Source organism: Emiliania huxleyi (genome assembly GCF_000372725.1).
Source record: "Emiliania huxleyi CCMP1516 unplaced genomic scaffold EMIHUscaffold_74, whole genome shotgun sequence".
NCBI lineage: Eukaryota > Haptophyta > Isochrysidales > Noelaerhabdaceae > Emiliania > Emiliania huxleyi.
This window is the reverse complement of record NW_005196456.1, coordinates 208,220-220,907: the sequence shown is the minus strand read 5'-3', so window position 1 is coordinate 220,907 and position 12,688 is coordinate 208,220. Positions and strand designations below refer to the sequence as shown.

The following is a 12,688-nucleotide window of genomic DNA, read 5'->3' as shown; positions in this document are numbered from 1 at the left end:
CGAGTTCTCGCAGCGAGATCGCGGCGCATCTCGAAGGGGGCGCACTCTATCAATCCGGGCGGCCGAGCCGCGGCCGGAGGGCGAGGAGTCAAGCCCCTGCGTTCGCATGCATCGGGAAAGGGGGGGGGTGGGGGGGGGTCGGGGAGGAGGAGGGGGGCTCCACAGCGTCGAGATTGCGGAGTCTGGAGCGTCTTCACCTGGCCATTTTCAGCGACCGACGTGTTTTGCCCCATCGTTCTTGTCTGATCTCTCAGTGTACGTTCGTACTTTGAGCTTAATTAATGGGTTCCCGGAGTGAGAAAAGGGAGAGGACTTCCTGCGTCCCCGGCGCCCGCGCGCAAGTGCTCTGACTCGCCACCCCGGTCGACGATGCCAAAAAGCGACGTGCGACGACACGGCACTCTGCTCGGCGACGCCGACGCCCGACGGCGGCACGGCGCGTCTCCGTTCCCCGCTGTTAGCGCCGGCGGGCTGTCAGCCCCTTGTTAGCGCCGACAGCCCCTTGTTAAGACTCGGCTGCGCAGGCCGACTTGGCCGCAAAGTCGAAGATTGGCTGCGGGTTGCCCGGCTCCGCGAGGCCGAGCACGATGTTGACCTCGCGGAACGCGACCGGCGAGTGGACACCCTCGCGCACGCACGCGTCGACAAAGTCCTCGACGGGTGGCATGCCCATCTCGGCCTCCGACTTGCGGATGAGCAAGCCCTGGTACTCCCAGGTGGTGCCCACGGCCAGCTCCGTGGTCTCTACCTCACCAAACAGCTCCGGCTTGAGGCCGTACATCACGGCGGACGAGTCCCAGAGCCGGTAGAAGGGCTGCGGGGCGGCAAAGGTCGAGTAGCTCACATTGAGCGCGTTGTAGATCATCTTGTTGCACTTTGGCGTGTAGGCCTTGTCGAGCGTCTTCATGAACTCGCCCGGGATAGGGAGCTGATCGGCGAGGTCGAGGGGCGCGAGGTAGATGGGGAAGTCGGTCGTGCGGAAGATGTAATCCACGGCCGGCACATCGCCCCAAACGTTCCACTCGGGGAAGCCTCGCCCGTACTCGCTGTCCGGGTCCTGGCACGGGGCCGGCTCCCCGACGGTCTTGCAGCCCCACTTGTCAAACATCGCCTTGGTCATCTTTGGGAATCCCGCCCAGTGGCGCTCCTCGAGGTTGCCGGCCACGTCGATCGCGCCCGCCATCCAGACCATCTTTGTGACCTTCTTGGCGAGGTAGGGCTTCTTCTCGAAGACCGTCTTTAGGTTGGTGAGAGTTGCGACCTACGCTACCGAGGATGAGATGATGAGCTTGCAGCGCATCGCCTTCCCGCAGGACGAGCAGGCGGCGGAGCAGTACTTTGCCGACGCGCCCCATTATTGGTGGCTGCTGGTGCGCGGGTTGTCCGAGTCTCGGTCGGCCCGCGTGCGCGGCCACGTGCGTGCGTGTGCATGCGCGCTACCAGGGTCCGCCACGCCACACACCTGCAGCAGGGTGATGCTGTTGTCGGCAGCCGCCTCGAGCGTCTCCTCGAGCCAGGCGTCGCCGCTGCCGATGCACGAGGGCAGGAACTCCGCTGGTGGGATAGATTGCATCACTGGGAGGTTGTGCATCTTCCAACTGTCTCGGCGGTAGTCGATCGGAAAGGGATTGAAGAGCCGCGCCTCGGTCAGCGTGACTGCATTGCCCGTCGGGGCGTCGGAGCCGTAAAAGGCGGAGCGGAACTGCTTGACGAGCTCAAAGGAGGTAGGCGGCACCGAGTCGGCATTGACTACGATGGAGCCAAGCAGGTTGATGTCCCCCTTCGCGTGCGCGTCCATCACGAGCGTCTCGCCCAGAAAGTCGTCAAGCACCGCGTCGTGCACGAAAATGACCTGGGGGACCTCGGGCGGATCGGGCTTGCCGCCAAAGATCATGCCGCGCGCAGCCTCGACGGCGGACGCGGCGGGCTTCATTGCGTCGGACCACTTTTCGCCCGTCTCCCCAAAGTCAAAATTGGGGTCGGTAAAAAAGTCCTGGCTCGTCTCGGCCGCCATCCCAAGCACACTCCCCAGGGACCACTTTTCGTTTGGCGGAGCCCGGTCGGCGCGCAGGGCAGAGCCGAGCGTCCGGTGCGAGGCAAGTGCAAACGCGCCAGCGGTCAGACCGCTGCCGAGGATCGCGCCGAGGAGCATGGGCTTGAGGTTGGAGCGAGACGCGCCGCCATCCTTGCCTTCCGGGTCAATCATGGTCAAGGGAAGCTTGACGGTCGGCAGTGGGCCAGGGAGGGGCGGTTGGCGTGGGACGCACGTTTATTAGCACGGGGGCAGCCGACGGTGGAGCGGGATCAGATTCCGATTCTTCCTACTCGTACTTAATGGGAAAAAGGAGAGGTCTCTCTCTCTCTCTCTCTCTCGCCGCCGCCCCTGCCACCCCTGTGTCAGTGTGCCTGTGGTAGGAGAGACTGCCAGCGACAAGCTGGAGGCAGGTCGCTAGACTGAGATGAGACCGCCAGTGGATGTGGGAGTCCACCGTGCACCGCGCTGCGAGCCTGTCGTGTCCCTTGTCAGGAGCAGGAGAGCCCCACCTGTCCCCCTGATCGTCCTTCCAAAATCCTGCTCGTGCAGGTGGGGACCCTGTCCTCGTCCCATCCCTCGTTTGGCGTGTCTGTTTTGTTTCTTTAGTGTTCTCTCGCTTAGTAAACGATTTTAGGTATGTTGTTTGTAAAGCAAGACACAGAGCTCACACAAAATCACACTAGTGGAAACGAACGGGTCAGTGTATGCCGGCGAGTCAGAGAGAGAGAGATTTTTAGAAGCTCGAGTCAGTGCATGTAGCTCTAACGAACATAAAGAAAGAAAAAAGAACAACCCAAGAGGGGATGGGAGGACGGCACGCCGCCACCACACAGGGATTTTAAGGAGAGGAGTGCGGTGCGCTAACCGTCGCCCACGCTTGGGGGTCCAGCTTGGAGCACTTGGAGCACTTGCCTCGTTCGAATTTTTTCACTGGCGCGCTGTATCGGCAGGCCAAGAAAAGCCCGGGCAGTGTATGGTCAGCACTCGCCGCGGCTCTTACGCTCCCTCTCCGCTGCCCACTAAGGCCGGCGCATCGTCAGAGGCTCACGCCGGCACGCTCCGCGCGCCGGGTAAGACCGGCTCAAAGCCGAGCGAGGGCGCGGCCGTGAGCGACGCTCTCTATGCGTTTGGTGCGGTGGTGCACGCATTCGGTGTGGTCATCTTCATCTTCTTCCACCCTCCAAAGGGCGAGGTGCTTTCCAAGGAGCCGGCCAAGCTCCTCGCCGGCGGGGCCGCCGCGGCGATCTCGCTCGCATGGGCGTTCGTGCCGGGTCTGAGGCCGGCAGGCGCCAGCGGCACGGCAGCAGCGGCACTCCGCTGCCTCATCGCCCTTGTTCCGACGGTCGTCGCGCCGGTCGTCCTCAACAGCTCGTTCCACATCTTTGGCTGGAATCCCGCCGCCGTTGCCGCCGCCGCCCTCCTCGCCGACGTCGCTCCGCCGCCGCCGCCACGAGGCCCGCAGACACTTCCCAGACACTTCGCAAACGCTTCCTAGACACCTCTCACTCGTCGACAGCAGCCGGCTGTCCCGCCCGCACCGGGCCTTGCCGTGCCATGCCTGTCTTGGGGTCTCCCGCCCCCGCCCTTCAGGTTGCAGGGGCGGTATGCCCTCACTAGCGTGTGGAGGACGCAGATTTCTGTCTAGGCCTCACGCGGCGCTACCTCCGCTACTGGGCGGGCACAACACTCGGGACCGCGGCGCCGGCGATGACCTGCCCGCTGCTGCTGCTCAAGGTGATCTGGTCCCTCGGCCTGCTCCCCGGCCTGTACAACGCCTCGCCCGAGTATCACAACTACCAGCTCGCCGCCACGCTCGGGGCGCTGATGTGCTGTAGCGCGGCAAACGTGGTGGTCGTCCGGCTGCGCTGGAGGGCTGCCGAGTCGCGCCCTCGCCGCCGCTCGGCGGCGTTGTCGCCCTCCTGGCAGCCTGAGATATGAAGCACGGGGGACGGTGGTCGATAGACGATAGTGAGACGGGGGCATAGAGACTAGTAATAAATAAATAAATAAATAAAACGGACACCTCTACTAGGAGATGGGTAAAAAGGAACAGGTCCCCGCCCTGCGGTCTTTTTGCAGGGTTCTTTGTGGGTGTGGTCGGCGACTAGCCGGGGTCGTCCTCCCGATGGGGGACTAGCACTAGCCGTCTTCCACATGGTCCCTCGGGTCCCTGCTGCTCCTAATCTCGTCGTAGCTCGTACATCCTCCTGCTAAGTCTCCTGCTGATCTCCGCAACATCCTGCTCCCTCCCTCGTCTCGCCCTGCGCGTCTGCTCCGCCTCCCCGTCGTCTGCCCTGCGTCGTCTGGTGACGGGTCCTCCATAGTCCAAGTCGGTCGAGGTCGCCGCCCTCCTCGTGCCTCTTCCCAACGTTTCCTCGGCGGCCGATGCCGTCTGCTCCGACTCCGCCGTCCCCGGGTCTGCCCTGCCCTCGTCTGCGCTAGCTTCTGTTTCGTCACCACTGATGTCCCTCCTCTTCTTTCTCCTCTTCTTGTATGCTTTGTACATCGCGTCGATTCCTTTTCGCGTGAGCACCAGCCTGAAGCCCGCCCAGCAGCTGAACCGCTCCCTAAGTCGGAGGAGCATCATCAGTCTCACCCACTTCGCTTGCTGCCCACTGTCTCCGCTCCCTCCCGCTTGAGCCACCGTCGCGGCCCTCGTTCGTCCCACTGGCTGTTGGCCTGTCTGCACGTTACCTCCGTTATCCCTCCTCCTCCGCGACTCCCTCAAGGCCGGCCGAGCCTCCTTCCACCCAGTGAAGAGCTTCCTCAGCCACTCGATGTGTTCCTCTCTCTTCATTATGCGCGCCGTAGCCTCATCATTGAGCTGGGTCCACCTCATAGAGACTAGTAAGGGACCGATAGAAAGCCGTATTTTCATACCTCCTTGACTACAACCTAGACGCTAGAGCCGTAGCTCCTGAGGCCTGAGCCAGTGCTGCATCTAAAGTTCTATTATCTATCTATATTGTACGTTCGTATAGAGTTAGAGACACAGACCGCACATCTTTTTTGCGAGTGAGATGACTGATGAGACCCAATTTAGAAAAATAAGGAAGGACGGATGTCGCTCCCCCTTGTAGAGGTTGATTACTCTGGTGCCCAGCTTACTCGGACGTGATGGAGCAATCAAACTGGCCGGGACGGTAGACATACCCGAGCGTCGCAGCCATTGACGCACAGGTCGAGCTGGCCGGCCGGTGCAAAGTAGTCTGTGTATGATTGGCCATGCTTATCACCCCCGCCCGCACCATCCAAGCCGGCGGTGTCGCACTGCATAGCGCGGGCATGGGCTCTCGCCAGCGGCGCACCGCCAATTCGCAGTGGTCGCCGATGGTTGAAGTCGTGTGGTGAGCGTCGGCGTGGTCGGTAATGATTGGCTTGCGGGAGACGTTGATGTCGGCCAACCGCGGCTCCCATGCGGCCAAGTCGCGCAGCACACGGTTCAAGCGGAGGCACAAGTCCTCGTAACGAATCACAAAGACGTCATCGCCAAAACTCGCGATGACTCTACGGTACGTGTCGAGCGCAAGCGCCCAAGAGGCGGACATGAAGCTGTCTATGCAGGGCTTGTCAAGCGCTCCTTTGCAGCATCGCCTGCACATCGGGAGGCGAGCGCTGCCCCCAACGAAGAAGCGGTCCGCCCCCATCCCGCAGATGCCATGGACCAGCAGAACGAATCTCACCTTCCCGTGTTTGGAGAAGGTCGAATGGAGCTCGCGAGAGAGGTAGATCTCGGGAGGCGAGCTCTCAATAAAAATCTTTGAGCGGTCCCAATGGCTCAGGTAGGTTCTCTCCACCAGATCCGAGTAATTCGAACTCCAGAAGCTGGGCTCCCACCGACCAGCCGGGCGGTGATCGCCTTGCAAAGGCAGCCATGCCTTTGCAGGGAGGGCCGCCATGCCTTCCTTTGACGGACCGAGGACCGCGGAATCGCCAATCGTGCTGACGGACCCGCTGGTCGCGAGGAGAAAGTGCAGGCTGGAGGTGCCCGTGTGAGGGTAGCCAAGGAGAAAGAGGAAGCTGGTGCTTCCAGAAGCAGTCGGAGCATGCCGTTGTGCTGCGGGCACCGTCGTCGAGTCGACGACGCAAGAGCAGTTGGCGCGGGAATCAGCGCTCTTCGCGGGCGTGGCCGCCGCGTCATCGCGGGGTGCTTTGAATCTGCCATCGTGTGTGGAGAGCATCGACGGTGCGGCCAGAGGGCAGGTCAACCAGGAATGGATAGGAGGCGGTGTGTGTGTCTCTCCACTCTTCCTTGTGCCTACTGTGAACACAGTTAGGGTTTTGCTCGCCTTCCCTGGGACCCCGTGTTGCATGTCACTGTCATCACTGTGCGATTTCGGGGCCCGGGGTTGTGCGTTTAGGTGAACACAGTTTATGTGAACAGAGTTCCGGTGTACGTTCTCTCTCTCTCTCTCTCTCTCTCTCTCTCTCCTGTGTGCGTACCTCAACTCGAGAGTTGAGTAGCCTCCGGACAGTTCCCGGTGTCGGTGGGTATTCACATCCTGCTGCACTTGGGGTGGGACGACGGGGGTAGACCGTGCTGTTGCTGTGAACAGCTGGGGCACGCGCCTTATCTGGCCCGGCCAAGGAATGGCGACTTGGGGCACTCGGCCTTCTTCTTGGCGTCCCATCCGCCGCTACCAAGCTGCTGCACTTGGGGTGGGACGACGGGGGTAGACCGTGCTGTTGCTGTGAACAGCTGGGGCACGCGCCTTATCTGGCCCGGCCCCTTGGGGACTTGCGGCTCGGATGCGACCTCTAACCGCGGGTCGCAGACCGTGCTCTCGGTGTCCGATGACATGGCGCCTCTTCACGATCAGCACGCCAGTCTGTTCACACCTCTCTTCTGTTCACTTCACGGAGTGACAGGGGTTCGTTACCCAGTTTAAGAAAGGCTTCAAGAAAACACACACACAGAAAAACACCCTCATTTACAAACGACCGGAGCCAGCGCGCTTGTGGCTTCCACTCACAAGCACGCTTTTCCACGTCTCCGTCCCCGCTCTACCTAAGGCTTGCCGCTCGAACCAATGGCGGTGGGGACGGAGGTGTCGCCTCCGTCCCCGCCGCGGAGGCAGCGCCTCCCTCCCCGCTCGATCTATAGCGGTCGGCGGACTCGAGTTCGAGTGGGGACGGCGGCTCATATTGCTAAATATAAAATTCCCCCACCCGGGTGGGGGAACATAAAAATACCTCAGGGTGCTGTGCGGGTGTGAATGCAAGAGCGCTGCGCTGAGAACGAGCAGACATCTGCATCGGCGCCCCAACCCCGGCCGATCGGGGCCGACGTCTCGGTGTCGCCATTTGGCTATCCTCGCCTCGCGCTGCTCGCAGTTCCCCTACGAACCAGCGTCGGGCCGATTTCGATAGGTCGCCACGGCGTCGCTCTTCCTCGTCGGGGCCGTCGCTGCGGTGGTCGTGCGGCGAGCCCCACCCTCTGCACGCCCCGCTGTGACCATGTCTGCCACAGCTGCCGTTTCCACCCGCGCTGGCCTCGGCTGCGCTTCGGCTGAGGAGGCGGCCTACACTCTCGACGGCGGCTACGCGCTTGAGCCCAACGCGGACGGCACTGGCGGCTGGCTCGCTCACCGCGCGAGCCTTGACTTGCCCAGTTCTGGCGCTGGCGACGACTGGCTCCCTCGCGACATGCTCGAGGCAGCGCGCGACTTTCGTCCCGCGGGTGCCAAGCTGGCGCACGCGCCTCGCGTGCTTGTCTTGTACGGCTCCCTGCGCGAGAGCTCCTTCAGCCGGCGCCAGATACCAGAGAGGCAGACACGGAGTCGGGCCTCTGTCTGGCCCCGGAGAGAGAACCGGGCACTGAGCCTTCTCTCGGAACCTTCTCGGAGCCTTCTAAGCCTCAGTCTGAACCTTCCCTGCAGGCGGCTCGCCCACGAGTGCGCGCGGCTGCTCGAGGCGATGGGCGCCGACGTGCGCGTCTTCAGCCCGCAGGGCCTCCCGGCTCCCAGACGCCGCCAGATCTCCCGCAATCTCCCCAAATATCCCCGCGATCTCCCGTGTAGGCCTCCCGGTGCGCGACCCGTCGCTGGAGGACCACCCAAAGGTCAAGGAGCTGCGCGCGCTGTCGCTCTGGTCGGAGGCGAGAAGAGCCGAGATGACCCGAGGTTGCCCGAGATTGCCACGGTCTGCCGCAGACTGCCTGGCCCAACTCCTAGGCCCAACTCCTAGGCGCACGTGTGGGTCTCGCCCGAGATGCACGGCACCATCACCGGCGTCTTCAAGAACCAGATCGACTGGCTCCCCCTCAACACGGGCAGCCACACGTAGAGGACAGACTCTCCCCACCCCGAGGAGTAGCCCCACCCCGAGTAGCCCCACCCCGAGTACCCCACCCCGAGCAGCACTCGAGAGGACAGAGGCGCTCCCTGTGGTAGCTGTACTTACCTGTCTCACGGTGTAGCTGTACTTATAGCTGTACTCACCTGTCCTCCGCTGCCCGTCAGGAAGCGTGCGGCCGACGCAGGGCCGCACCGCCGCAGTGCTGCAGGCGAGAGGTGGCCGAGAGACCATCGAGCTGCCCAATCATCGCGTGAATCTTCTTCAACCATGTACCTTGTTAACGAGGCATAGCCGAGAGATAGCCGAGAGAGATAGTCGAGGTTGCTGCAGGTGAACGGCGGCTCGCAGTCCTTCAACGCCGTCAACGAGCTGCGCCGGCTCGCGCATTGGACGCCTCATCTGGGGGCATCTCGGGCAATCTCGGGTGATCTCGCGTCATCTCGGCCACAGGCTCGCGCGTTGGATGAGAATGCCCTGCACCACCAACCAGTCTTCGGTGGCAAAGGCGTGGCAGGAATTTGACGAGGCAGGCCGCATGAAGCCGGGCCCGTTCCGTGAGCGGGTGGTGGACGTTATGGAGGAGCACATCAGTGTGCGCGGCTGATGCCTATCCGTTGATCTCCTCATTGTGAATCGCGTGTTAGTAGGAGCACATTAAGTTTACGCGGCTGATGCGCGAACGCCGAGCCGACTTCCCCGTCGATCGCGAGATGACCGCGAGATGACCCGAGATCGCCCGAGATTAGGCGCGAGCACGCCGACTTCCTCGTCGATCGGCATCTCGCCTCGGACAGCTGCAGAGGGCACCTGCTGGTGACACGTCCACGACACGCCCATTCCATGGCCTTCGTGTAGGTACTCGGAGCGGAAAGAGATTGCAGACAAGGGCAAGCTGCTCACTCAAGCGGAGAAGGAGGGCGCCGAGCTCATCGAGAGCAAGAAGCCGTGAGGGCGCGCGCGGCGATATGTGTTTTGTGATTTGTGAGCGAGCGTTGGCGTACACTGTCGCCGCCGGCACGAGTGGCGAGTGCGGTACCACCACAGTCTCCCGAGTCCCGTCAAGAGAGAGCCAAGTACCATGTGATGCGTGATTTTCCAGAGACCCACAGACTTCCTCCAAACACGTCGCTCTCTCCACACTCGGGGTTGTGACACTCCACAGTGACGTACGTTGGTACGAACAACGACTATGACAGCCGACACATCAAGCAGGGCCAATGTACTCCCCAGACGGTCTCGGTACCGCTCCCCGTACGGGGAGCACAGACATCGGGAAAGAGGTGCCTCTTTGCACCGTCGCCGCGATCCGCGAGCGCAGCAGCGCTGGGCGCGGCGGCGCTTACAGGTGCGGTGTAGCATCGCCGGGAGCCGCCGAACAGCAGACCGAACGACGTCAGCCCTCGTACGCTGCTGAGCACACCGGAGCAGCGGGCAGGGGCAGCATCAGGACAGCGGTTGCAGCAGCTGCCGCAGGAGCAGCAGGAGGGGCGACAGGAGCAGCGCCGGCGACCGCAACGTACTGCCTCCTGGCCCGCCTGGCCCGCCCGCGCGCGGGACTCGCCGCCAGACGGCAGGCAACGGCAACCAAGTAGAAGAAAGCTGCCCCCGCGGCGATCGCGGCGGCGCAAGCGAGCGTGACGGCAGGGGCGTGCTCGGAGGTGACGCCGAGCCCGCCGGCGACGAAGCCCCGGAAGACGTCCCAGTCGCGGAGCTCCCCCCGCGGCTCGTCCCACACCGGCTGGTCAGCGCCTAATTAATTAACTAATAGTTAATTCATAGTTAATTAAGGTCGGCTCGTCCCACACCGGCTGGTCAGCGCCGAGGCGGGCGTCGAGGGGAGGCGGCATGCCGCTGTCCAGCGTCCACAGGCCCATCAGGCTGAGGTGCTGGAAGTACTCGACCTACCGGCTTGCGGCTTGCGCATGAGCCAATCAAGGGGCCGTGAGACGCACCCGAAGTGCTGAAAGCGCTCGACCCGCTTTGGCAGAGAGGCGCTCGGCCGCGTGTCGAAGAAGCCGAGGACGGTGGTGTACTCGCCCTCGGCGACGGCAAAGGACGAGCCCGCCGTGCCATTGCAGCGGGGGTAGCCTCGGCGGACGAACCTCGCGCCGGAGACCACCTCGACGGTGGGCTGGTAGGTGCAGGCCGTCGGGCTGGCCGCCGCCACCTTCTCACCAAACTCCGCGATGCTCCCCGGCAGCGACGCCGGCGGGACGGCGAGCGGCAGCCACGGCTGCGACAGCCGCCAGCCGCCAGAGTTGAGGCCGACGGACTCTGGCCGGCCGGAGAAGATGAAGGCGGTGACGAGGTGCTCGTGCGTGTGCAGGTCGAAGGAGAGGAGCCTCCCGCTCTCGCGATGCCGCACCGAGTACCAGAGCGCCGACGTGGCGTTCTCCGGCACGTGGAAGGTGAAGTTGAGCGGGCAAGTGCCTGTGGGGGGGCGCATGTCCTGGACGTGTCCCGGACGTGTCCCGCCTCTGCAGAAGGTGAAGTTGAGCGGGCAGGGTGCCGAACAGCGCGCAGAGCCGCATGTCGAAAGGCGACGCCCACACGTACGGAGCGAGATAGCGGAGCGGCGCCTACGCGGAAGGTTGCTAGACCACTCCTGGAAGGGTCGAGCAGGGGGAGCGAGGTGGCGGAGCGGCGCCGGAGGCTGGGCGGCACTCCCCTCGCCCCTCGCTGCCTCCGGCCTCCCCTCCTTGGGAAGGCTCCCAGAAGTTTCGCGGAAGGCCACCTCGGCCGCCGCCGGCTGAGCAGCGGCCGGCGGCGGGCACGCCTGGAAGCTCATCTCCCACCAGAAGCGCGGCGGCACCTACCCTCGCGTGGTCTCGAGACTGGTCTCGAGGTCTCGAGGTCTCGAGGTTGACAGAAGCTCATCTCCGACCAGAGGACTAGTACCAGAGGACTAGTACCAGAGGCAGCGCCTGCAGCGACTCCACCGGAGACTCGACGAGCTCGAGGTCGACGTGGGCAGCCTCGGTGTAGCGCTGCCCGTACCCGGCGGGATAAGAGCGGTTCATGCACGCGACGCCTGGGAGAGGACGGCGCGCAGCGTTCAGGAGAAGAGATGCGGAGGGCTGGGGAGCGGGGTCGTGCGCGCGACGCCTCCGCGCGCGGCGTCGCACTGCCCTCCGTGCCGGTGGTCCGCCCACTGGGGGTGGTAGTGGAAGCGGCGGCCGTGTCGGTCGAGGAGGGGGAAGCCCCACGCCTTGAGGAGCGGTCGAGGTCACGAACTAGTAATTATCACTTCATTATGAGCAGCCAGCCTGCGCCTTGACGTCTTGCATGATCGAGGTGTGCGAGAGGACGTGCACATGGTGGACGCCGATCGGAGGCTCCCCGACCAGCTCGCCCGCCTCTGTGACGGGGGAGAGGAGGCTCGCAGCGACGCACTCGCCCGCCGCAACCACATTCTCCATCCCGATCGCGTGCTTGGTGCCTGCGCCGCGCGACGCAAAGGGACCGATCCGCAGCACGCGCCTGCAGGAAGGCTCCGAGAAGAGTCGCGGAAGGCGGCGCCCCGCCACGTAGGGCCCCCACCGAGACGCAGCACGCGCCAGCCGCCCGCGCGCTCGCACCTCCGCTCGTACACCGGCGGCGCAGAGGCGTTGAGCGGCCAGCCCTCTTGCCACGCCAGGTTGTCGGACCACCACTCCCGGTTGGAGCGGTACGCGCCTGGGGGACGTGTCGTGGACGTGTCGTGGACGTGTCGTGGATTTGCCGCCAGCTTGAAGCGGCAGGCGCCGGAGAACAGCGACTCGCGCCAGCCGGCGTCACAACGCCCAGAGGCCGCGTCCAGAGACTGCGGCCGTACCACCGTCATAGCGCTCGAGGCGGCGGCGTGAACGTCGTCCGCGCCAATCCGGACGATGGGCACCTTGCACAGTGAGCGTGTGTTGCCGTCGAGGATCGCGGATGGACGGGGTCACGGTTGTAGAGCTGCTCTATCGGCTTCTACCTGCCGGCGCCCGCACCCAATGCTGATGGGCATAAAAGAATTCTCTCGTGCCGAAACCATCCCGCACAGCGCAGCGAAGAGAGATAGGAAGAGGCGGACGCCCAAGGGTGGGCGACGGCTAGCGCACCACACCCCTCTCCTTAAAATCCCTGTGTGGTGCCGGCGTGCCGTCCTCCCATCCCTCCCTTGGGTTGTCCGTTTTCTTTCTTTCTTTTTCGCACAGCGCAGCGAGATTTAGTTATTCATCTGGGGTAACCTGGAGGGATATGAGTTGACCTCGAGTACAGTATTCCACGTCCTAACCTAATTAGTTAATTCATTAATTAATTACGTATTGTATTCCGCGCTGGGTATTCGTAAGTATTCCAGGAAGGCAGAGCGCGGGGCGGAGCTGTCTC

General features: G+C 63.5%; 5 protein-coding genes across 5 annotated transcripts; 2 read left to right on the top strand and 3 right to left on the bottom strand.

Annotated features, from left to right (window-relative positions):
* Positions 1 to 505: 505 nt before the first annotated feature.
* EMIHUDRAFT_106078 (hypothetical protein) lies at positions 506 to 2,206 on the bottom strand (the record flags this gene model as incomplete). Its single annotated transcript, XM_005760741.1, has 2 exons — positions 506 to 1,261; positions 1,463 to 2,206. The coding sequence occupies 2 exons, from the start codon at positions 2,204 to 2,206 to the stop codon at positions 506 to 508; spliced, it is 1,500 nt and encodes a 499-aa protein (XP_005760798.1).
* An 802-nt stretch (positions 2,207 to 3,008) lies between these two features.
* EMIHUDRAFT_106077 (hypothetical protein) lies at positions 3,009 to 3,973 on the top strand (the record flags this gene model as incomplete). The annotated part of the gene is made up of 2 exons (XM_005760740.1): positions 3,009 to 3,464; positions 3,770 to 3,973. The coding sequence occupies 2 exons, from the start codon at positions 3,009 to 3,011 to the stop codon at positions 3,971 to 3,973; spliced, it is 660 nt and encodes a 219-aa protein (XP_005760797.1).
* A 1,166-nt stretch (positions 3,974 to 5,139) lies between these two features.
* On the bottom strand, positions 5,140 to 6,257 carry EMIHUDRAFT_453098 (hypothetical protein; the record flags this gene model as incomplete). The annotated part of the gene is made up of 1 exon (XM_005760739.1): positions 5,140 to 6,257. The coding sequence occupies exon 1, from the start codon at positions 6,214 to 6,216 to the stop codon at positions 5,140 to 5,142; it is 1,077 nt and encodes a 358-aa protein (XP_005760796.1). The 5' UTR covers positions 6,217 to 6,257.
* Positions 6,258 to 7,358: 1,101 nt separating this feature from the next.
* On the top strand, positions 7,359 to 9,406 carry EMIHUDRAFT_358872 (hypothetical protein). The gene is given in 10 exon segments (XM_005760738.1): positions 7,359 to 7,785; positions 7,915 to 7,993; positions 8,064 to 8,132; positions 8,222 to 8,306; positions 8,497 to 8,534; positions 8,657 to 8,709; positions 8,783 to 8,912; positions 8,980 to 9,108; positions 9,188 to 9,372; positions 9,386 to 9,406. 8 exon segments carry the CDS (start codon positions 7,493 to 7,495, stop codon positions 9,055 to 9,057), a joined length of 825 nt encoding a protein of 274 aa, XP_005760795.1. The 5' UTR covers positions 7,359 to 7,492; the 3' UTR covers positions 9,058 to 9,108; positions 9,188 to 9,372; positions 9,386 to 9,406.
* Positions 9,407 to 9,427: 21 nt separating this feature from the next.
* EMIHUDRAFT_465577 (hypothetical protein) lies at positions 9,428 to 12,323 on the bottom strand (the record flags this gene model as incomplete). Its single annotated transcript, XM_005760737.1, has 8 exons — positions 9,428 to 10,081; positions 10,152 to 10,233; positions 10,308 to 10,762; positions 10,997 to 11,144; positions 11,272 to 11,363; positions 11,458 to 11,540; positions 11,726 to 11,812; positions 12,307 to 12,323. The coding sequence occupies 8 exons, from the start codon at positions 12,321 to 12,323 to the stop codon at positions 9,726 to 9,728; spliced, it is 1,320 nt and encodes a 439-aa protein (XP_005760794.1). The 3' UTR covers positions 9,428 to 9,725.
* Positions 12,324 to 12,688: the final 365 nt, after the last annotated feature.